Source organism: Sander lucioperca, chromosome 6 (assembly GCF_008315115.2).
Source record: "Sander lucioperca isolate FBNREF2018 chromosome 6, SLUC_FBN_1.2, whole genome shotgun sequence".
NCBI lineage: Eukaryota > Metazoa > Chordata > Actinopteri > Perciformes > Percidae > Sander > Sander lucioperca.
In genome coordinates this window covers 43,183,944-43,209,971 of record NC_050178.1, presented here as the reverse complement: position 1 = coordinate 43,209,971, position 26,028 = coordinate 43,183,944, and the positions used below count along the sequence as shown (strand labels likewise).

The window sequence follows — 26,028 nt, the reverse complement described above, 5'->3', positions numbered from 1 at the left end:
GTAGCTTCAACCAGCTCGGTGTATTGCCGTGCATGTTGACGAACGGCACCAGTAGCCGGAGGTCTGCGTTTAACCGCCAGTAAAACTCCACTGGATGACTCGCATCAGAAGGGTTGAAAATCTGTGACTTTCCCTCTTTTGTGTTTAGCTTAGCAAGGCACCATTAAAACCATAAACAACACTGACTTAGACACGTCATCCTCCCAAGCTCCACCCTGGCTCCAGAATACCAACATGGCGACAGCCATAATGCAAACTCCTGGCTTAAAAATGGCACTCCACAAACATCCCTGATGCTACATCCATTTTTTTTCTAGGACCTGAATATGTACCGGTGCAATATTTCAAAAAACAATGTCTGTTCCGTTAAAAGAAAAAGCATACAGTAAGCAAAAATAAAAATGTAAGAGTAATGACAAGCAAATTGTAATTCCTGAGCTGGTTGTAGCATTTTACCAACAACGTCACAGTATTATGCAACTGTAGCTGTAGGTGCTGCCATAATCCCATCCCTCTGACAGCTAGTGCCTAAATCTAGAGTAGCGGCCTGGACTTATAAGTTCACTGCAGTTCAGACTGGCCAAAGCAGCTCGCCTGTGGTGTGGCGTGGGAACCTTTGGGATCGAAGCCACATCTGTCAACAGAAAGACTGGGGATTGAATAAAACGCCTGACGTCATGACATGACAGGAGATTATAGGAAATGCCTTAGTGTTCTTTCATTTCCTCTCCAGTGTCAAACACATAGATATCCTTCTGCAGTCTGGCTGTGGCTGTAATATTAAAGATATGCAGGTTCTGCACAGTGACATAAGCAGTGATTTAGCAGAGTTATAAAAGAAAATGTAAATACTGATCAGGGGCGGATTCTTTTCTTTGACAACTATCATTTTTTTCCTAAATGATGTACAGATTTTCAGGCATTCTGTTATCAAATGGCAAATAGTGCATATAGCTACCGTAAAAGAAGCATGCCCCCGGACCCTCCAAGGTTTGGGCTAAGCCACGAATGTTTACAATGTCTGGCACCGCCCCTGATACGCGGTTGGATTTTGTTACACAAACCTCCCTGCCACAATTTCACAAGATCATTTACATTTACATTGATTACAGAATTAATGACAGTTAAGCACAACTCCTGGTGGATGTTTAATATGGACTGCTGGAAGTTTAATGCTGCACTAAACTGTTTTTTATTACAAATGGGTCAAATGCTACATGTAATGCAAAAGGGGTTGTTGTTTTGGTTTTATGGCCTGCAGCTTTACTGTTTCGTGCCCCACTGTATGCTACCTGTCTCAGAACTAAAAAACAGCTGACAATTTTAGTCAGCTGTTTAGCTCATCAACAGAGTCACATTTTGCAGCTGACAGCCATATATTTTCCTCAGGAGTTAATGGAGACCGGAGTGAATAATGGACTAATGGGTCATCTGTTGAGTGGCCAGAAACACGACTCCAAATAAATGGTAATGTTGCTACATATCTGCTAGATGTGTAAATAGGGTCATTAACACCTGCCATAATGGCTTTGTAAGTTAAATATAATAATATAATATGCAATATGTCATGTTGTGTTTACAGCTAAACAACTACCAAGTGTCCAGGTGTCCATAACAATTGACTAAGACTTCTTTAGATTGGTCAATGTTGAGAATTTGATTAAGTCAGTTTCAGAAAGTTTTTTTTAATTGCTGATGCAACAACCCACCCCCTTCCTGTCCAGGCTTCTGAAGCTTTCCGCTACTAACCTATCTGAACAACATGTCTAAAATAGCAAACCAGGGCCTTCTATGTTTTTTTGTGTGGCATATAGAGGTGTCACGATTCGATTTAACTTACGATTTTAAGGTCATGATTAAATTAAATTTTCAATTTAAACATTTTTTACAACAGGTAAGGCATTTCCAAAATTAGAGCAACTACAGAGAGTTGGTACTTTCAAAAACAGTTTCAGTTTCTCAGTTGTTGTTTATTTGGGGGGGCAATTGAATGCAACATTACTTTAACGAGGTGTATATGAAGGCACCGTGGAGTCTCATCGGAGCCCGCATGCTTTACCTTTGTTATCTGTTTCCGTAACTCACTCACGGGGAAGGAAAAATGTTGCCAAACGGTGACTTCAGGGAGGCAGGAGGGTTTTCCAGTTCTGTTGTTTCTTCGTCATCTCCGACTCCGGCGGAGACATTATGTAAATAATCAATGCATGAGTGTAATATGTTATAAGCTGCTTGATAACATTTCAGTCTTTAATGCCTTTTGGGTTAAACAGAATAGCTGAAAGCAAATGCTCAACAAGAGAGCAGAGAACTGACCCACCTGACTCACCTTAAAATAATTGATCAAATTGAAATTAGACCTTCATGTCATCACCACATAACTCTTTAAACCTAAAACATGGATAGCGAACAAGCACTATGGGGTTGATAATCCTCCTTTCTCAGGCTGTCAGATCTCCCTTGATAGATAGCACAGTGAACATAGCTCCATGGAGCGCTATACCAGTCTGGCCTGAACCAAATGATACTCATTAATCAAAGGCTAATTTCACAATGACACAAACAGCAGTGTGGGCAATGTCCAGGATGTTGGGAGGCTAGCTTTTAACTTCATTCCACTAGTCCTGGGCTCAGACACATCATTGGAAAGCCTCCAGGGACAAGCTTTGATCACATGGCTCCTTGACCTTTGGCTTAAAGAGGCTGTCACTGGTGCAGCTCATCTGCAAGCTGAAATTTACCAGCCGAGGTGGAACCGGAGACTAGTCGAAACAAAGGGTGATTCAGTCCTTGTACCTGTAGGTATTTACTCTTGGTTTATGCTCTGGTATTTATGCCGGTTTAAAATTAGGGGTGCAACTGATGATTATTACAACAACGATCAGTTGTTTTGGTCTATAAAATGTCAGAAAAAGGTGAAAAAAGTTGATCAATGTTTTCCAAAGCCCAATCTGACGTCCTCAAATGTCTTGTTTTGTCCACAACTCAAAGATATTCAGTTTACTGTCACAGAGGAGTGAAGAAACTAGAAAATGTTCACATTTAAGAAGCTGCAATCAGATTTTTGGATAAAAAATGACCCAAACCGATTAATCAATTATCAAAACAGTTGGCAACCAATAGTTGACAACTAATCGATTCATGTTTGCAGCTCTAGTTTGGAAAACAGCAAAAATAGATTAATATCATCGCTACCACAGATTGAGGATTCAGGTTACGGTCTTGGTAAGCTGATATTCATGTGAATATTAGGATATTTCAACCACATTTACCTGCCCTAGACACATATTATAGCAAACTGTCAATATAGAAATAAAAATCCAATTATGTACCACATCATATGTCTTTGAATATATCCCATCAATTAAATATGTAATTTACAGTAGGCTATTTAGGAATATGTTATGGTAATCATTGACACAGTCCTGTCAGCTTGTATCTCCCTCATTTGTATATACAAAATGTCCATGTAAGTATGGACCATTATAAAGTAAAGTATAAATCATAGTTACAGGTATCAACCACAGCTTTTCATCACTGAGATTTAATTGGGAGCGAGGCGGTCGAACAGCAAAGAAGAGATGAGTCACAGCGATCTTGCAGCCGGTAAAACAACCAATAGCGTTCATCTGTCACAGAAAGCTGCGAGGAGCTTGTCGCCAATACATGGCAATCATTATCCTGAGAACGTATTCAAGACCTCTTCACCTACAAAGAAGCTGGAAAAGAAATCTGGGCTCTTGACACTCAGGGAGGTAAGGGTGCAGCTGGCAAAGACAGGACCCGGGAAGCGAGCAAATACGTGAAGTTTAAACTGCAGATGTTTGCTATAATAAAGCCGGCGTCACTGACTGCTTTGGAAGATGCCAATTATAACTCTTTAGAGGATGAAAACAAGAATTCTGTCGACAGTTGCTATTTAGCATTCGACTGAAGAATTTCTGGAAAGCGCTATAAATGCCTCCCCACGTGTCTCGACTTTGTTAAAAAATAAAATAGATACTGCTTGATCTATTTCAGATAATTCTAACAGACTGGAGAGAGAAAAAGACAATCTAGGGACATTTAATCAATAAGAGAGTCCTTGGACTTTTGGAGAGTGTTTGAAATGTTCAGCTGGCTGCCTGCATGTTACATTGGATGGATGGCATGGATTACCTTTATGCAGGGAAAGAGCAGGGCCTAATTAGTTTGCAGAGAAGCTTTTCCTATTAGCCTACCTCATGCTACATCTTGAGGCCTAGCAATGACTCATAATGCCTGGATGACACACACATTTTGAGTGTGTCATGACAAAGACATGTAAATGATTTAGGACAATGGCACGGCAGCAATGGAACAGGAACATGGATTAGTTACCCACTCATGTGGGTTTGAGGATTGAGGTTCACCCTTATTTGATTAGGCAGGCACCTGCAGATGGTTGCAAAGAGTTTAATCTCCAATTAGCTGGAATCCAGACATTCCGAATTTGCACTTTTGAGTCATGACCAAAAACCAGAAATAGCTAATGACATTGCTATCAGCCTTAAGCGTGATTCATGGTTCTGCGGAGGCTCCACGCACAGTTTTCGCCGTAGCCTACGTAAGTGGCCTGAAGTTTATACTTGTGCACTGGTATGTGCGTCGATCTCTTTAAGAGAATAGCAGGGCTGGCATGTGTGTATGCGTGTGGGGAGTGTGTGGTAGAGCGAGTGAGAGAGTGACGGTGATTAGCTACGGAGCGAATAGCGACTCTAGAGACATAGTGAGAGAAACAAAGTGTCTCCCCTGTACTTTCTGACCACAGTGGGAAATCTGTATCAGGAAACGTTAACCCTCTCCTTGGTTTCATCTTGTTTATGGAAAAGGAGAACCAGGAAATGAGTACGGGGAAATGCATGGCTACCAAGCCATGGCTGAGCGACGTGCGTCGCCTCTATGTGTAGTTTAGAGTACATTTTTTTTCGAGAGGTGCACGTCAGGCTACTGCGTAGGGTCCGTGTCTCCACGTATCTAAGTACGTAGCTATGATGTAGATTTAACGCAGAAGCATAAACCACACTGTAGCTGTACTTTGTGTTAGTGCTAATCAGAGATGTGGACTTGAGACTTGGTGACAAAAAATAAATGACTTAAGACTTGACTTGAACATGTAAGTTAATGACTTGAGACTTGACTTAAGGCATGATGTTAGCTGTTAAATATAAAATAATATAATGTAATGTTGTAATGTTTCTGTCTACCTATCTAGTATGCTATGCAGCGGCAGCAGCGCAAACATTGAACCATGATTGGACGTGCTCCCTGGTATGTGATTGGATGACAGTCACTGTCAGGCAAACTCCTTGCTATGGCAACATGTAACATCAAAGACCCCTGACGATACTACAGATAAGAGTGCTTTATCTTAGGTGTAAACAAAAGTGACTTGATTTGGGACTTGACCTGCCCTCATTAAGGACTCGACTTGACCCCAAAAAATAACTCGAGACTTGATTAAGGCTTGGACCAAATGACTCGAGACTTGGGACTTGAGCAAAGATGACCTGGTCACAACACTGGTACTAATCAGCAAATGTTAGCATGCTAACATGCCAATATGGTAAACATATTCAGTTCCGGAACCACACTGCTGAGCTCTATATCATGTCCTCCAAAATTTATCCCCTGGAACAGTGATCATGTTAATGACTAAACACATGATCAAGAGAAAATGTCATCCCTGCTGACACAATCAACTTGCATTCCTCCAACTAGCATAACTGTAAACCTTACCATAACCTACATGTACATTGACCCACACCTGTCTCAGTGATAACTGACAAGGTGTTGGATGACATTGCAAGTCTAGGTAGTTCCACAATCAACCTTTGGGTAATTCCTTATTTTTCAAACATTTTTCACGCAAACTAGAATTACTGCCTCGCCGTTGTATGCCTCCGCCAACTAGTCAAGTTGCAGTTGACATCCATGTTTGTCCAGACTCATACATGTAGTGACGACTTAAGGTACGTGTCCACAGGTAGCATCATTTTCACGTTTCCCATTCATTGTCTAAGTAAGCAGCCGGGCAATGCATTCCGCTCCTAATTTGCATAAAGTTTAATCCAGGCTACTTTATGCAAATCAGGGGTGTCCAGCTCAGCTGGCTGTCTCTCAAAACTCATAAAAATCTTGTTGTTGATCTTAAATGAAGACAGATTCAACAGCTGCATAGCTTATTTCTCACATAAAATGTTTTCAGAAACACATTTCAGTTAACTATTTTCATAAAATAAGCAAAAGTTTCCAGACGAGCCATCATGTTGGACTGTTTTGAAATCCAGGAGCAGATAGCCCATAGATAGTGAAGTGTTTGTCCAATTCCCACATTCCCTGTTAAACACCAGTATGATAACATCGTCACTGTGTGCCTGTTAGTATGCTGAACAAACACTTTTTTGTGTGTTTTAAAATGCATGGGATTAAGTAACAAAATAGTCAAATAAAATGCTTAATATCTGGCAAATCATTCTGTGGTAATGTATGTATAAATAGCCTATTGATGACATATTCACCTTAAAATGATGACACATGCATGGCCCTCCCCTACATATTACATTAGTCATTTTTAAAAAAGCATGAGTATTGGTAAAAATGACACAAAGAGACTTAAAGGAGCTGGTGTAATTTAAGCCACCCTTTACCAGATACTCGACCTCTGATGAAGCCTGAGAAAAACCCACAGGATCCCACTATAAGCTGAGTGGAAAATCTTTGCCTCCAGAGCAGCTCTAGTTTTCAGTCTGCAGGATGATGTGAAATGAAATGGAACTCATCTCTCTGTGTTGTCGATACATCCATATTTGCTTCATGGCCTGGAGGATACTTTTGGCCCTAAACACAAACTGTGTAGATATCCAGAGGCGTCGGTCTGGGGGGAAAAAGGGGACTGAGTACCCAGGGCCCTCATGTGAGGAGGGCCCAAAAAGATGCTAGAATGAATAGCTGTAGATGCGGGGAGGGGCCCATAGAAAATGCCTTTCTACAGGGCCCAGAATTTTGTGCTACGCCCCTGTAGATATCACAAAATATTTGAAAAATTTTAGCTATGAACGACATTTGAAAAGCTTTTAATTTTTCACGAGCAGGTAATAGGTAACTTAAAAACGAATAGTCAGACAGCTTTTTGTGCCATTACCCATCCGTATAAAGACTGACTGATGTATAATATCATATAAAAGACATGCCGTTGGTAGGACTCAAACACCTTGCTATGGTTACTTTCTCTAAGCTGGTAAATCAAAACAGTATTTGACAAAAGACAAATTATTTTCAAACCACCATTAGACCTAGCCTCCATAACACACTGATTGAAAATGTCCAGATGAAAGACTCATGAGATCTCAGAGAGAGATTTAACAAAGTAACTGACCTTTAGATATTCTGAACTATGAGATAGATAACACGTATCTGATAACAAACTCAAAAATGCACGTTAGTCTATGACAGTATTGCCACAGAGTCAGAGGGGAGTACCAACATTATGTGGCGCTACTCCTGCAATCTAAAGGGGCACCCCAAACCCATCCATTTGGTTTCCTATTCGGTCATTATAACAATATAGGCATGTGCAGAATAGGTATTTAAGAAAAGTCAGGGCAGGAGGGAAACATATACAATGGTGCTGCAGGTAATGTAACGGGTAATAATTTAATAATTAGGCTGAGTGCCACAGACAGAAAGTTATTAGAGACGGACAATGAAGGCTCGTCATTTGTTGATGCAACTTTGGTGAGAAACTAGGAGCACTTGATTTGATGCAGCAGCTCTCTTTGCCTATGCAAAAGTGTCAGAATTATTGTCAAAGTGTCTGCGTAATGGGATTAATCTTGAAGCCCTACAAATATTGCAGGCCTCGGGCAGAGTGACAGCTGAGGTCTGGTGGTGCTGCGAGACATAGAGTCAACTGACAGGACAGAAACGTGCCAAGTGATGATCATAAAACAGCTTGTTCATGAGGAAACTTGGTTCTGTTCAATGATGACAGCTGCTCTGACTCCGTTTAGTCAAAGTTCAAAACACTGGCAAACAAAAGAGCTCATTTCTCTCACGGGAGAAGTGAGGAAGGGGAAGAAGAGGGAAAACATTGGCATATGCCTGTGTTAACGCCTCAACATTAATCACCCTGTTGAACAGAGGCATTGCCTCATTTGTTGGGTTCATGTTTTGTGTATAGAGCTCAACAATGAATGCCCACTTTTTGAACGGTACTGGTTCCGGAAGTGATTTTGCCTGTTCAATATCTCCGTAGACGTTTCAGAAATTACTTATATAAAGAGTTTCAAGCTTGGAACCAAGTCAACCAGCTACGAGAGGAATCATGACCATAAAACATTTGATTCGGCGCAAAAAACATTTTGAAAACGGAAGAAGAAGCAAAGGTACAAGACTGTGTACAGAGACGACCATAGACTTCAATGGTAGCAGCTCGCTCTAAACGTTCTGCGGTTCGCCGGTGCGGTGAACATTTCCATGGTAACAGCGAGCTCCACAGCATCGCTGTTAAGCTTGGGATTGTGGGTAGTGTAGTATTTCTCCGTGACATCGCGTATCGGTATCCAATATAATATAATAGATGAGCAGTGGTCAAGCCACTCCAAAAGATAGGTCCTGCAGCTGGCAGAGAAATGGCTCCAGCTCAATGATAGATGGCTTCCATTTACACACTTGGTAAGATCATAGAGCAAAAATTTTATCATCTGCTCTCAAATGGGCGGTGCCAGGGGGTAGAATAGTTTGATCTCATCCCTCCCAGTGAATACCAATACTGTTCTACACAATTTTCGCTAACGGCAAGCAATTTATAGGTAATTGAACAGTGGTGCTTAATAAATTATAGACACAGAGTATAGAGTGGAAATCACAGGGTACCTCAAAATATGATACATGGCTCACGATACCAATAATATCATGATACAGCAATTCTGCGATAATATATTGCTAGACAATCCTATAATGATACATCACGGTTTCGGTCTAACTATGAATACAAAATGCCCGTCTAAAGGTTAAGTGCAGGTTTTCTCTCTTTATCCAATGCAAGTCCAAACTGTTAGAAAACAGCATAAATTAAAATGACACAACTATAGAGCAACTATGGGTCCAGACTTAAACAAGGCTGGAGCATCTGTTATTTTTCTCAAACTGCTGTCCGCCATCCTCTCTCTTCCTCCTTGGCTCATTAACTTATGTTAACTGAATTGTTATGTTCAAGTTTCCCTCGTTCATGTGTTGAGCGCCACATCGAGGAACTAGCAACGCTGGGAGCATGGAAATCTAATTGAAGCAGCTTACTTTATGAATTAAAATATCAACATTTGGTGCCAGCTTATTGATTCTGGTACCCCACCAAGAACAACGATATATTGCCATATCAATGTTTTTTGCCCTACCCTACACACAATACATAAGAAATGTTAACTGTACACAAAACAATACCCAACAACTCAGGGTAACTTTAAACTTATGCCTCATAGATCAACAACTTCTTGGCATGAGTTCAAGAAAATGAGCTCTAATTTGTACCGTTCTGCTGCAGTAGACAATATTCCATGCTCCCACTCTGCGACAAGATTATCAATAAGCACAGAGCAAGTGGCCCACTCTCACACTCTCTCTGTGTGTGTTGTAATCGGAGCTTCTCTGTGCTAGTGCATGTAAAAAACGTAGGTATTTCATGTATTGAGGACCGTCTCTGAGAGCAATCCCATTTTTTTTTCAGTATTTCAAGTACAACCCTTTCTATCCTATTTAATATGTTTTCTTAAATAATTGGACAGTTTTCATGTTTCCAAATGTTGCAAACATTGCACTTTCTCAGTACATGTGTAGAAGGCACAGACTTCTCCAATGTCTCTCCGTCAGCTCTGCAAAATGTATGCTGAATGGTCCATTTTAAAAGTATTAGTTGTGCTTTATGTGGTTGACATTTGACGTTGATGGTATGTGGCTATGAGTCCCTCATCACGATTGTAAAAATCAACTTGCCACTCTCCTGCTGACTCTGCTAACCTCCTACTGACCCTACTAACCTGGTCGGTCAAGTTTTCAAATGTCAACATCAGAGTACACAACAGAGGGAAAAGTGAAGATGGCTATCAGCTACGACCTGAATGGATGAAGCCTTGAGTCCAGGTCTGAAAACAATATCTCTTGGTATGATTTGTTCAATCTATGTCTATTTGTGATTGTGTCCACTGTGATGGAGAGCTGCCTGAGCAAGAAGTGCACAGTTCAGCTTATTCAGTATGACTTAAATGCTCCACAACAGCTACTGTATATGTTCCAGAAAGCTTCTCACTGCTCTTTTTATGTAATGTAAGGTAACACAGGAACAATGTGTTCTGATACACCTCACATGAGAGAATAAAAGATGACAAAAAAGTAAAAGAAATGCTACAAATGTATGTATGTATTTTTACAAATTGGAGCTGCCCGGTCCTAGTGGCCACATAGTAGGGCTGAGCGAGTTGCATATTTTTTAAGCCCTTTGGGGGGCTTTTGTGAGTTATTTCAGGGTACAATGATTCAGAATAGTAACATAATTTAATGTGTTTCATATCTAAACGTATCTAACTAATAAATGTAAAGCTGTTTGGGGACATTTAAGTGAGGGGATTCGGGCAATCTTTATATCACAAACTGCCCTCAATAACTACTAGGCTGCTGTCTATACCGCGGCTGGATTACCAAACAGGAAAACTGTACAAGCACCAGGTTGTCTGTGTGACTACTGGTTTTTGATTAATGGCAAATTGTGTGGGACAAAGTACAGTATCAAGTACGGCGAGACTTATTTTAGTATATGTTAAACAACAAACAATATTTTGGATATTGTTTAATCAAATTAGCACAACCTAAATGACAGAAATCCTGAAGTCAGTTAGAATTACTCCAGCACAGGAGTACTGGTTGCTTTCTGGGTGTCTGGGCTTATAATAAAGCCGACATATATAGTCTGCTGTGTACATTGTGGAGACAAGAGGGTACATACATTTGTACAGAGGGCTGGAGGTGGGAGGGTCAATAGGGGCCCAACTCCAAACGTTAGCCCTGGGCCCCCTAAATAGTTAATCCAGCCAAGCCAACAAATGGTGCAATTTGATTTCACAGACCCCAGTCTTTAGTGTTATAGCATGCAACTCAGTAATCCTGAACACTAATGATGCAAATGTTTTCAAACCAAACTGCCAAAGTAATCTTTTACATTGCACTGTTCCAGGCTCTGTATCTACCAACACACACATACAGTCTGACCTTGATAAGAGCTGTGTGAGTTTGTGTCAGTTGTGAACTTTAACAGCCAAATAAAGCACAGAGTAAACACAGAATAGCAGACCTACCACAGTGGCTTAGCTCATAAAGCACACTGGTGGTGGCAACAACATCCCACTTTATCAAAGCAGAAACGCTACTCTGAAATCTACTCAAATCTCTGAGCAGCCTTCTCTCACTCACTTACCTGATTACCTGGTGTAACAGGGTGACCTGTCTCGCTGCGTGGTGATAGACTAACATTATAATGTGTGTGTATGTGTGCGTGTCAGAGGGCCTGGGAGGAACAAAGCTCCCCAATTGGCCCTCAAGTCAAGGCCAGAGCTGTGTGCTGACTGCGGTCAACACAAAAAGAACAGCTGACGTGGCCCAACTGTTGACAGAACACAAGGGACAGGACTTCCTCTCAACTGTTTGTGTGTGTGTGTGTGTGTGTGTGTGTGTGCGCGCAGAGGAAGTGCTTTTAACTAAAAAATATTTGCTTGATTCTTAACCACAGCGGCAAACCATGTTATTTATTATTACATTTATTAATTTATTTTATCTGATTAGGACAATGCACATTAATCAACATTTCTGTAAATGCGCCAGTGTTAGCAGGACGGTTCATTTTCAGCTGTCAGGGAAATTCAAACACAAATGTAGGTGCTTTGCCATTCAGGTGTTTAAGGGTCACACTAGGATGGAAAATCCAGAGAGACAAGCTCCCAGCCTCTGCTCCGCACTGAAAACTATTTATAGCCCTGTACAAATGGTGAGTGAGCAAATATGATAATGATGTCATAGGTTAAAAAGGCCTTACAATAGTGCACTCTGCACAAATAAACAGAACCAGGCAATTGCTGTACATGCAGCTTTGCTGAGCAAGAATATATTTTGTGAAGGCAGTATTTTCAGCAGCTGCGTAACTGGTGGCATCACAACTTGCGCTGGGATCATCAAAACCATCCGTTAAGACTGTAGAGCTAATCACTCACCACCGGAGATGATGCAATTTCATACTCACTAAGGCAGGCAGGCAGGCAGGAGGAGGATGGAGGGAGTGAAGGGAACTATGGCACAGGCACAGCATGGGTATACACTTAAGACGATAGAAATGTGTCAAACGTAAGAGATTTTGCCAGATCGTTTATCCCTCTAATATCTCTGGTATTGGACCAGTGCAGGCAATGCAGGACAATTGCCTGCACTGGAAAGGTGCACTGGAAATTGCCTGCAAAGGTCCCATATTGTAAAAAAGTGAGATGTCTTTTTTGATTATAAAGCATGTCGCTATATTTATACTGTGAAAGTACCAAACGAGCCATCAGGACTTCCGTACCGTTGTGATGTCACAGCTATACTAGGTAGAAAGTGGCGCTACAGTGCTGTTAATCGTGCAACGGAAAACCCAGATTGGACAGGTAGTCTAGCTAGCTGGCTGGATTTACCCTGCAGAGATCTGAGGAGCAGGTAATCACAGTCCTCACTAGGCATGGGCCGGTTACCAGTTTTAAGGTATACCACGGTATTAAAAAGTCACGGTTTCAAAACCACTAACATTTTCCGTTATACCGTTCCTGCGGTATGAGCTGTTTTTATTTATTTTTATTTTTTTTTTATTTAACCTTTATTTATCCAGGTAAGTCGACAGAGAACAAATTCTCATTTGCAACGACGACCTGTCACATTCACACAGTTCCACATTCATACCTGGAAGCTGCCCAGTACAACCACAGTCTGATCTGCTGGCCACTGAGCAGCTCCACTGGAGCGGTTGGGGTTAAGGGCCTTGCTCAAGGGCACCTCAGTGGTGGTAATGAGGGAGCGACAAGCGCTGCTCATTCACTTTCCCCACCCAGATTTTGTTGGTCTGGGGATTGAACCAATGACCTCCCTTCTTTAACCCTAGGCCACCACTGCCCATATAAGTTATACTGTAAGTCGTCGTGGACAGAAAGTGCCGGTCAGAAATCCCTCTGCCTGCCAATGTGCAGCGTAAGGTATCACGGCCCTCCCCTCCTGTTGTGCGAGTAGACCTGTGCATGATGGCTGCAGGAGATGAAACCTCCGAACTCTTCCTGCATGTCTAAAAAGACTAGGGCTGTAACAATATGCGATGTGAAACCAACTTCACAACACTCAGATCCACGAACCTGTGTCACGGAGTGAGAAGGCAGAATCGTGACACACGTTATCGACCTCGGCCAATAAGGAGTCAGTTTGTTAAATGGGCGTAAAGTGGTCTCCCCATGGATGGAAGGGTCTTCCTCACATTTCCGAAGAGAGTAAACGTAGCGGTTGAATTAGTAACCAAGCTAAATGAACTTTAACAAATTACAACCCAGCGGCGAGACAAACTTAGCGCGAACTCCGCTCACTTGTCTCTTCCATCTCGTGTCGCGAGCAATGCTGAAGAAACTGGCCGCCACTTCTTGAACTGAGCTCGGACTGATAGCTAGCTAACTAGATAACTGGTGAGGCACAGCAATGCCGCTCAGACCAAGTTGTCTAAAACCAAAGCGGGTTAAGTCTACCGCGAGCACACGATACAGTGAGGAAATTACACCAGAAAGCTGACAGTTAACCTGGCTTTGAGCTTCTTTTTTAGTTAGCTGTCAGCTGTGCTAACTGAGAACCACTGCAGTGTTAACGTTAGCTTTAACCTAGCTTTGAGCTTCTTTTTTAGTGAGCTGTCAGCTGTGCTAACTGATAACACTCTAGCTAGCTCTTAGCTAACGTTAGTTATGTTAGCTTTGTTAGAGATAACTTACTGAGCAAAGTGCAAAGCTGATTGCAATGGGCCTCATGCATCCAGAACAAGTAATTTCACAACTCGATATGACAGCGAGCTAGACTGAGACTGAATTGGTTTACTGTGTGGATACTGCATTTTTGTGTCAAAAATGCTGCACTATTCTGCACATCATTTAATTGTCTCTGTTCAACTTATGTTCATGTATGTTAACGTATTTCCTGCAGCTGCTAACTCATAATGAAGATATACTACGCACCTAACACTTTTGAATCAAATCAATAATGATTTGGCTGTACTCACTGCCACTGCTGTACTCTCAGCGCCTGTGTGCGCTTGTTGCCCCGTGTGAGATGATGCGCTCATCTGTTGACATTTCCGAATGCCTTCCTACAGTTGCTTAATAAAAGCTTTCCACACAAACAAACGTACATGTGTCATTAGTATGAGGAAAAAACGAGATTTTAACTGTGTCGGGCTCAGGTCGGTCTCGGACATAAAAATCTTGCCTGTTGGGGTCGGGTTCAGTTACTGCTCTGTCGGACGCGGGCCGGGCTCGGACAGAAAAATGCGGCCCGATCAGCACTCTAACGTGTATGTGCCCAAAGTAAACACACATACACACACACACACTCTCTCTTCATATATTTTTACATAAAAGCAATTAGATCATGTCATATTTAGTTTAATGTTAAATCCAGTGCTATATTACCAAAAGGACACACATTTTTAGACCAGAATTAACTGTCAGTACAGATTATGGTTAAATGAACATGTCTGTCTTCATTTTTCTTCTTTTTAAGGGCAGCAGTAGCTCTGGCAGCAAAGGGGGATCCACATCAACTGATTGTATTATTTATTTAAACTTAATATGGTACACATTTAAAAATATACCAAATATTCTATATTCTGTTTAAAATAAAATAAAATATAACAGTGTTCAATGGAGGAAAAGAATTTTTTTTTTTTTTACCCAGACATTTCAAAATAATACATTTTAGAGATTTAATTGCAATACTGCAATACCATGAAACCGTGGTATTTTTGCTGAAGGTTATCATACCGTTAGAACCTCATACCGGCCCATGCCTTGTCCTCATTAATCCACCGGAGTTTAAAATGCCAACACAAAGAAAGCGGAAGGTAACGGACATTGTAACGGAGCAATCCTGGAAGTGGAACGTCGTGGATATAGACTAATGAAAATAATCCTTAGATGCAGCCCTAATCCCAATAGAAATCAACTCTCTCTCTCTCTCTCTCTCTCTCTCTCTCTCTCTCTCTCTCTCTCTCTCTCTCTCTCTCTCTCTCTCTCTCTCTCTCTCCAGCCAGTCGATTCAGATCACAAAGCGTCAGGGTCTGTCCGAGGTTGCTACCTGTAAAAAGGGAGTTTGTCCTCGCCGCTGTCGAACCAAATGCTTGCTCTTGGGGGAAAATGTTTGGGTTTCTGTAAATTATAGAGTATGGTCTAGACCTACTCTATCTGTAAAGTGTCTCAAGATAACTCCTGTTATGATTTGACACTCTAAATAAAATTGAATCGGATTGAATACAATTTGTGTTAGGAAGAATGTTTAAAAGATGAACTCACTGGATGTTAGAAAATCTTCTCAGGGACCTATAATCTTGGGGGAAAACAATGTCAGGCGGACGGAAAGTAACACAAAAACTGTTTGCGGTAGAAATGGTCTTTTCCGTTAAAATCAATACAAACCAAAATAAAAGATGGCAAGAACTCCTTTCTCGCTCACCTACTGGTGGGATGCTGAGTAGCTGAGTGCTCAGTATTGCCGCTGATGGCTGCCATTGTTGATTTTTCATTGTTTGTATTGACTTCAATACGAGTCCATACAGACTGTCAGAATATATCTGGTTTTGTGTTAGTTTGCAGCCACCTGGAGTCATTTTTTTCACAGCTTGTAGATGTCCATACCATCCAGTGAGTTTGTACGCTCAGCATTCTTCCTATAACAAAGTTTACGAATGGCCATGCACATAGCTGCATTTGTGTGTTAAACAATTTCCTTCCCGAGGCTATTTTGCAGAGGCACCTTGGCTCCGCTCGGCGCTTAGCACCGCCCATGACGATTGGGATTGGTTTAAAGAAAAGCCAATAAACCAGAGCACGTTTTTCTCCCATCCCAGAATGCTGTGTGGACTAGCCAGACCTTCCTCCGCAGCATTGTGGAGGAGGGTCTGGCAATGGGAGACTAACATCTGACCAACAGTCTGAAACCCAAACAGATTCAACTGACATCAAAATAAAACTGAGAAAAGCAGCTAATCCTCTGGAGCTGGAGGACCAGAAAGTGTTTGAAAAATTACATATGATCCTGTATCAGGGCAAATCAATATAATATGATTTTATCCATATGGCCTACTACAGGATTTCTGCTAATGCTGTAAACATGGAATACTGTATGTTTATGAGAATATCAAAAAATACTATGTATACTGTACTGAAGTGCCATGGTGATTGTTGGCTAGTTTCATTTATAATAAAACATCATATGTTATAAACTACATCTGTTTTGTGTGCAAAAATCTTAATTTGTAAATTAACTAAAGCTGTCAGATTAATTTTGTGGAGTAAAAAGTACAATATTTCTTTCTGAAATGTAGCGGAGTAGAAGTAGAAAGTGACATGAAAAGAAAAGACTCAAGTAAAGTACAAGTACCTCAACATTTGTATTCAAGTACAGTACTTGAGTAAATGTACTTAGTTACATTCCACCACTGGTGTAAAGCTGCTTTAAAGCAGTCTGCTTGCTTTTGCGGATAAAACATTAAACAATACCACAATGAGGAACCGATGTGATCCAAAAGCTTTATAATGTTTACATGCAGTAGAACATTACTGCATGTTCTTGCTAAAATAACGGTCACCTGCGTGGATACTTTCCTTTATTAAACAATTAACCTTACATGTTTTGGCAGCCTTGATGGAACATTTCTGAATCAACTCTGATAGTAGCACTCGGCTGCTCTCCAATGCAACTACGTCATTTCAAATTAAAAAGGTCTTGAGGAAAACAAGACAAAGTCAACGCGGCTGTACTTATTGACTGTACATCAAATCATTATTCCCTGGCAATGTCTTCACAAAATATCCAGCGTATACTTGTCATGCACAGATTATGCCACAACGGGCCCCTGGACACATGTTAGAGGCCCCCCATCCCTGTCTACAAAGGAACAAGACACCCAATTTAGAGTCTCCAAGAGACTACTTTTAGTCATTTTGTGTCTTTGTGTTTGCTTTAAATCTATTTTTACTCGTTTTGCATCTTTTTGTGGTGGTATTGCATCTATTTTTACTCGGTTTGTGTGTCTTTGGGGTCATTAGGGGTCATTTGTAGATGTTAAATGTACATTTTTTTGGGTCGTTTTGTGTATATTTTCATTTAGCATCTCTGCAGTCATTTTGGGTCATTTGGAATAATTTTGTGTAGCCTACGTTTGTGGTCATTTCTTTGGAATCGTTTTTTAGCAAAAAAAATTGAGACAGGGCACCTGACCCAAGGGGCCCCTGGACACGACATGTTATAGGCCCCCCCACCCTGTCTACAGAGGAACAAGACACCCAATTTAGAGTCTCCATGTCATTGTGTGTCTTTGTGTTTACTTTGAATATATTTTTTACTCGTTTTGCATTTCTTTTTACTCGGTTTGTGTGTCTTTTGGGGTCATTTGGGCCATTTGATGACGTTAAATGTAAATTTTTTGCTTGTGTTGTGTAGATTTTCATATATGTCATTTAGCATCTCTGTAGTCATTTTGGGTCTTTTGGAATCGTTTTGTATAGCCTACTTTTGTGGTCATTTAGCATCTCTTTGGAATCGTTTTTTAGCAACAAAAAAAAATTTGAGACAGGGCACCTGATCCAAGGGGCCCCTGGACACAGACATTTTATAGGCCCCCCCATCCTAGACACCTAATTTAGAGTCTCCAAGAGTCTATGTTTAGTCATTTTGTGTCTTTGTGTTTGCTTTGAATCAACTTTTTACTCGTTTTGCATCTTTTTGTGGTAGTTGTGCATTTATTTTTACTCGGTTTGTGTGTCTTTGGGGTCACTTGGGGTCATTTGTAGATGTTAAATGTAATTTTTTTGCTTGTGTTGTGTATATTTTCAATCATTTAGCATCTCTGTAGTCATTTGGGTCATTTGGATGTTTTGTGTAGCCTACGTTTGTGGACATTCAGCATCTCTTTGGAATCGTTTTTTAGCAACATTTTTTGAGACAGGGCCCCTGACCTATAACTCTGCCCTATAGGCCCGTTCAGCTACCCACCCATAGTATCTGTCGCCCCAAGAAGTCAGCCGGACCAAAAGATGCGTAACACGGTTTTCTTACAACGCCACAGCTGGTGCGATCACCTCCCCTGTCACAACACAACCAAAGTCACACCCACCGGTCCGGACTTTTACCGTGATGACCTGATAGAATAGAAAAATCATGTTTTGGCATATAGGCTTTACTCCAGAGTGCTTCTAACGGGATCTGTATTGCGCGATAGTCGTGTGAAGCGTGCGTATAGTCTGTGTGCGAGACTGAAAATAATCCCTGACGATATAGAAATTACACGGATAATTAAAAAAACGGATCCATAACAGAGTGGCGGATAAGTATGCATTTGATTTGCTTGCGTGGTTTCCACCTGACGGGGATGAATGACACGTATACTGTAGGCTACACACGGATCTCTCCAGTCACGGAGTAAACAAATTTGGTGGTCACAAAGGAGAGATCTATAGCCTTGACAGCGCCCTGCTTAAAACACCACACACAATTAACACAGATTAACAACTAGAACTTACTTTTCCTGCGTGACATTCTCCTTGATGGCCCCCAGCAGGGCGGAGTGGTTCCCCTGCTGGAGTCTGCAGGTGGCCAGGTGCCGGTGGTGCTGATCTTTCAGACAGACGTTTTCCTTGCACAGCTCCGTCACCTGGAGCTCCAGCTCTTCGATCCGGACCCTCTGCTTCTCCAGGAGCCCCTGCTGGGTCTTGATGATTTTATTCAGCTCCTTTAGATATTCCGCCGCCTTGCTGGGGTTCTCTGTCGGGTTCTCCATCTCGTAAAAGCCCCGTTGCCCGTCCATGGAGGCGATATATCCACACAACCAAACAAACAAAAAAGCAGCCCTCTCCCTCACACACACACAAACATAGCCTAACACACACACACACACACTCGCGCTCAGTAGGAGTAAGACTGCGCGCTGTCAAATCCATATCCAGAGATCCTCCTTCGCTCCGACATGGCTGGTTTGTGGTGTAGTAGCCTAGTGGCAGCTTTGTTGTGAAGTTGGCCGGGTTTGGGTGCGCTGCTGTACGCCGCTGCCGCTGCCGCTACCGCTACCGCTGCCGCCGCGCCGCAACCTCCAGTAGCCGCTCCGTACATTGGGGGAAAAGGAAAACCGTTTAACTCTTGCAGAACTGGAGGCTCAGAGAGAGAGAGAGAGAGAGAGAGAGAGAGAGAGAGAGAGAGAGAGAGAGAGAGCGAGAGAGAGAGAGCGAGAGAGAGAGAGAGAGAGAGAGAGAGAGAGAGAGAGAGAGAGAGAGAGAGATGCCGAGTTTGTTGAACGCATGTGCATATACACTCAACAGGTAGGCTACGTCGAGTTTCTGTGGCGCCAAAATACGCACGCACGCTCACCTCGACGGCCACGCACATTCGTGCATAGTGTCCGCGGTGTGTTTGTTCATGCATGAGGTAGTACTAGTCCCCTCCCTCCACCAGCATGCACCACAACTGCAGGTCGATATAGCCTGATATAGCCTGGGGGGGGGGGGCGTTCTGTTAAGTTAAGATGAAGAGATGGGTTGATAGTTTACTAATTATACAAAACAAGAGTTCTAAATAACGCTTTAAATTTTTCGGAGAACTCATTTTGAGAAGCTTGTTAACATGACTCTGTGGGCTACTATTTGATGGTGCTGTCAGGAGCCCTTCAAGCATGGCTGGACTGAACTGCTTGCAGGACGAGGTAAAAATGAGCTGCTGGGCCCCAATTAACCCCAAATAAATTAAACCCCAATAATTTAGGAATATGCACCATATACATGTATCTTGGTTTGTTTGTTTTTTAGCAACTTGAAGGCAGCAAAGTGCTGAACAAAAAAAAAATCATTCGTTTTACTATAGGTGAAAACTCAAACGCAACACGCTCTTAGTTAAAGTCACAGTACCTTCCTCCACAGCGCTGCGGAGGAGGGTCTGTCTAGTCCACACAGCATTCTGGGATGGGAGAAAAACGTGCTCTGGTTTATTGGAATTTCTTAAAACCAATCACAATCGTCTTGGGCGGTGCTAAGCGTCGGAGGGAGACACGGTGCCTCAGAAAAATAGCCTCAGCAAGGAACTTGTTTTGGTGGAACATGTGTACGTTCAAAAGTAGTTTTAGTCGTGCAACAGAAAACTCAGGTTGGACAGATAGTCTAGCTAGCTGTCTGGATTTACCCTGCAGAGATCTGAGGAGCAGTTAACCATAGTCCTCACAAATCCACCAGAGGTTAGAACGCCAACACAAAGAAAGAGGAAGGGGACGGACATCCGGCCGATAAGAAGGACATCCGGCGGTACCAGAGCAATGAATATAGACTAAAGTCACAGTGGAGAGAGAGAGAGAGTGACGGACAGACAGCAGCAGATGATGGAGAGGTGTAATGCATTCTTATGTAATGCGTAAGATGTATTACATCTTACGCATTACATAAGATTCTTATCTTATCATGAACGCGTTTGTATGATATTGAATGAAAACATATGCACACCCATTCGTATGATGTCCCACGGAATTAGGTGACACCCGGCTGGTCACGTGACAACCGGTCACATGACAGTTACGTTTAGGGGTCTTTACAGTTGAATTTAGCCGAAAAAAGGTGAGTTGGAGCCGGCTTTAGAGCACCGTGAGCTGTCGGTCGTTTCAGATGCCATTCAGAATAATACTCAAGACTTATGCTTTAACATCCTTATCCAGGTAAGATAAGCAGATACAGATTGCATGATTATAACAGGCATACATGGGGTCCTTGTTTAGTCTTCTTGCTTAAACTTTAAAATGAATAGTAAAAATGCCAGTGTAGAATAAAACAAAACCTGCATATTTAGACAATCATGAATGGACAGAGTCTGGAGTATCTCAGGAATGTACTTCCATTTTTCTTTACAGTCAGATATAAAAGACATTTTGGCCTTTAGGCCGCTGAAAAGCCTCGTGTTAATTCAAAGCACATAATGCTACATTCTGTAAGTAAACAAAAAGTCACACCCTTTGATATAAAAACAGTCCTTGTCATTTTAAAACAAACTGAGAGGAAACCAGTGGGCAGTGGTACACCAGCGCTGCAGTCAGAGCTGAGCTCCAGGTGGTCTGTGTTTAATACTATTTATTGTTGATTATATTTTGTATTAATAATCTGAATCGGCAAAGTAACTACAGCTGTCCAATAAATGTACTGGAGTAAAAGTACAATATTCCCTCTGAGATGTAGGAGGAGTAAGAAGTATAAAGTAGCATGATATGGAAAGTATCTCAAAGTTGTTCTTAAGTACCAGACCCGGATTGCTGTGGACGAAGTACACACGGCGATACACTGGTAAGAGCAAATTACGTTTTAACCACGTATCCAGCTAATTTAATGCTCTAGTGCGTAACTTTTTGATATTAATGAACGTCCGTTACATTCAAGCCATAGACCTTTTTCACAGCAGACATGTTGACATGTCCTAGTAGGAAAAGCACAGGTGTATTCAAAACCATTAATGATGGCTGCATAACACTTAGGAGAGGCCCTGGTATTGTGCATGCTGACTCACTGAAATAGCTTACTGGGACACTGAGCCATCGTTAAGGTTATCAATTTCAGCTGTGCTTTTCCTACTATGACAAGTCAAAATGTCTGCTGTAAAAAAAGGTCCATTGCCAAATGAGTTGCTACATAGCTAATTAAGACTATCAGCGCCACAAAACTCTCTCTGTATTTCTCTGTATGACTTGTTTAGAAGATTGTGGCGTCCGGCGACTTTGCCGCGCAGTAGCTCGAGTGAAGATAATGACCTCTTCTGAAGAGTCCATCATGTTTTTTTTAATCCTCCATGTCCTCCTTGGCTACTAGCAATTGCGTGGCAGAGGGGTGGCTGTATCATGTGGATGAGCCGACAGTGTTGTTGTCTTAGAATTCCTCATGGTGGCGACAGAAACTACGCACTACGCACTTCTTAATACGTGGCGTTTTCTTTTGCGCGGTGCAAATGTTCCACCAAAACAAGTTCCTACCCGAGACTATTTTGCAGAGCCACCGTTGCAGAGCCACCGTACCATCTCGAGGTAATAACCGTACAAACGTGGTGCAAAGTGCAGCATTGAACAGAAAGGGACTGGGCAAAGCGAGACTAGTAGAGAAAGCTGAAATGTGTGGAGACAGCGGTGGAATTGCATGCTACAAAAATCCCAAGTCAGGACTGGGGAACGTTGCAACTACATGGTCAGCGTCTTAAACCCCTGTAGCCCTCCAGGATGCCCCAAAACGTACATGTTTATACTGTACCTCCATATATCCCATCATTGCTGTAATGTAGCTTCCTCTTCTGTCTGAAATCATTTCTGTAGATATCCCGGGTAGACACAAGATGTGATTTTTTCTGAATGTGCAGTTAAACCCAGGGCTATTCTGACATGTGGCTCGCACTGTGATCTACATATCTTTTAGATAAAGTGTTCCTTACATCATGGTGCATCACAAGCTATCTGCAGTGCACTCTGTCAGATAATATAAATATACATCTATTCAGCAGGTTTAGCCTATGAATCCTTGGACACAGGGAATAAGCCCACTGCCACTATAGTAATCTAGCATCACTGGGCATCATTTAGACACCAGAACACTTTGTCTTAATATTAATAAGAGTAGGCTGAATTTACTGTACGATAAAGAAAATTTGCTCATGACAATGTAGATACTTTAGTTTTCCAGAGACGGAGGGTGAAATTTGGTCCTTTTCACTGTGTCTGAGATAAAACCAGGTTTCTGTGCACTCATGTTGCACACTGGGATGTATTCACATACAGAGAAAAACAAGCAGAGAGGCAGACCATGTATGAAGCCTGTCATTATCCTCCACACTCACACGCTGTAGCTGCTGGATGGTTCTTTCACACAGTGATTGCCCTCTAGTGGTTCTCTGTGTTCAGAACATCAGTCAACAGTGATGGGGGCTGGTGGTGTCTTTGAATACATTTTTTTAGCTGAATATCTGACTTGTAAAGCAATGATATGAGGTAATGTGCACTGCATTAAGGCACATAATTATTCTAGTCCCATCTGGTGAATGCAGGACTGAGGAGGAGGTTTGCTCTGTGGCTAGAAGGGATACCGTTACTCTCGCAAAATCTAATCTAATATCAGTGCTGGAAGAAGTATTCAGATTTTAATACCACTAATACCACACTGTAAAAATACTCTGTTACAAGTACAAGTCCTGCATTGAAAAGGTTACTAAAGTCAAAGTATGTAAGTATCATCAGGAAAATGTACTGAAAGTATTAAAAGTAAAAGTACTTGATGCAGAAAAATCCTCACGTTTTAGAAACTGGAAACAATCCAAACAGTTCCGTCAATCATGTGTTTAATGGTCTAATCATTTCAGCTGGACTTGGAGGCTGTTATATTGTTGGGTAGTTCAATTTATAATAAAACATCAGATTTTATAATCTACATGTGTTTTGTGTGCAAAACATTTAATTTGTAAAGTAACAAAAGCTGTCAGATGATAAGATAAAAAGTGAAATAATTCTCTCTGAAACGTAGTGGAGTAGAAGTAGAAAGTCGCATGAAAAGAAAAGACTCAAGTCAAGTACAAGTACCTCAACATTTGTACTTAAGTACAGTACTTGAGTAAATGTCTAATAAAATAATATAATTTTCTTACTTTCACCCAGGAAATGTGCGTTTGTTCCTCAGGAGTGTTCCAAACCTCAACCTTTTTCCTAAACTTAACTTGTCGTTTTGGTGTCTTAGGCCGGCTTTACCCTGGCTGCGTGGCGTGAGCGTGTCAGCTGCGTGGCGTGTCCGTTTTTATTTCGGCTCCCATGGTAACAGGTTAGAGCTTGCACACTGCCTGCGTGACACGCACGTCTCAGGCGCGGCTCGAGCCGCACCGAAAACGCGCGCATGCTAGAAATAGAACCGACGCCTATTTTCCACACGACACGCAAGCGTGTTGGAAGCGTTACCAGGCAAAATAGAACAGGAAAGATGTTTATATGTCATTTTGACACAAATACATATTAATAAATGACATGTTGATGTTTGAAAGTCTCTAGGTTTTGACATGAATGCAGATATAAATGTAAGTTAAAAAAATAATAATAAATAATTATCGATTTTCAAATATTGCACCTGTCAATACAGAACGAAATATTCTGTAGCCTATTTTGCCGTCAATACTGCCGACGTTGTCTTTGCTGTAATCAGATCAGTATATATTTATGTTTAACATGAACTATACTACTGCTTGAGTGCAGTACATCAATGGGAAACATACTACATGTGTCCAGACAAGGCTAGCAGCAGCATGGCCGCGTCAGACACGTTTCTGGTGTGTAAAGACCATATATATATCTATGTGTAAAGACATAGAAACTGACACCGCCATGCAACTGACACGCAACAGAAACGCCACGATCACGCCACGCAGTGTGTGGCCGGCCTTAACTTAACTGTCGTCGCTGCATTTTCTCAGCTAAACGCCGTAGCTGTATCCCTTCTAGCCACAACCCACTGACAGACACAATACTGCAGACTAAATCCTCACTGCCATCATCTGTCAACAACTCCGAGGAGAAAATGTGGAAAGATAATGTGCATAATTCACCGAAAAGATTATGTGATCCTTCGCTTGTAGACATCTTCCAAGCATGGAAGAGAGTAGAGGGATAGCGAATTGTAGAAAAGGGACATTTTCACCCATTTTTCAGGAGTTATATTTAGCTTCTGAGGGTGCAATTCGAAGGTTAGACTCGGGGTGCAATTCGGGGTGAAGTGAAGTGCAAAGCGGTTTGTGTTCACACTGCACTTTGTCAAACGCAAACGGTTGAAAGGGTTGCTCGTTTATTGGACAGAATATCTGAATGAAACTCCCTGACACTTCCAAAGCTGTATAAGTCTTGGGTTTTCTGGTTTTGCTTTAGTGTTTCTAGTATTTTAGAAGAAGGCGAACAATGAGAGCAGCTGACAGACAGCGAGCGAAGGAGAGGGCAGCCCTGATGAGAGTGAGAGAGATGATGTTGTCACACAGACGACCAGCGATGTGTGCTCATAATAGGTTATGGATTTGAAGGCAATCTTCCCTTAAATCACACGTCCGTAAATTGTGTGCAAGATTACAATTGCAGGCTAGTAAATGCAGTAGTTTTTTTTCGGTTCACTTCCTATATTTGGGTCAGACCAGAGTTTGGTTGTTTGGTCCGCACCAGAGTTGGAATGAGCTTTCACACCACCCCAATGAACTGGACTATTCCACGAAACGCTCGAGGGTTCGGTTAAAATGGACCAAACTGCTCAGGTGTGAATGCAACCTAAGGGTATTATTTTTCCTCCTGATGCCATAGCTCCGTCTTGCAGCGGTGCTGTACGGCCAAAGCAAAGTGCACGTGTCGTTTTCAGCTGTGTGCAGTTTCTATCTGGTCCAGGGAGTATTTTCTAGAGCTTTGGCTCTCTTTGAACTTTCAGCTTTATGTGAGAATTCGAGTTCCATCTCACAAAAGGCCAATGTATCAAAGGTTGCTACAGTAACAGTGACAGCAGCAGGTGTAATGCTAGATCCCATATGTCCCCCAAGATGAAAGAAAAAGAAAGACAGACTGGAGACTCATAATCCGCAGACGTCGATAAAGCAAAACTCGGGCCAAGTGAGTTGGAAAACACACGCGGGAGTGTCTGTTTGTGAATCGAATTGGTTGCTGTGAGATGCTATCTTTCTTCATGGTTT

At 41.9% G+C, this 26,028-nt stretch overlaps 1 protein-coding gene across 5 annotated transcripts in view; it reads right to left on the bottom strand.

Moving 5' to 3' along the window:
• Window positions 1-19,514, bottom strand: part of iqsec1b (IQ motif and Sec7 domain ArfGEF 1b) — a 232,514-nt gene extending 213,000 nt beyond the window's left edge. For 3 of the 5 annotated variants that reach the window (XM_031280054.2, XM_036002367.1, XM_036002368.1), the window contains exon 1: window positions 18,849-19,514. In XM_031280054.2, coding sequence (XP_031135914.1) covers window positions 18,849-19,132 — 284 coding nt within the window. In that variant the 5' untranslated portion in view covers window positions 19,133-19,514. The remainder of the gene's footprint in view (window positions 1-18,848) is intronic. The other 2 variants (XM_031280075.2, XM_031280062.1) reach the window with 2 other exon arrangements.
• Window positions 19,515-26,028: the final 6,514 nt, after the last annotated feature.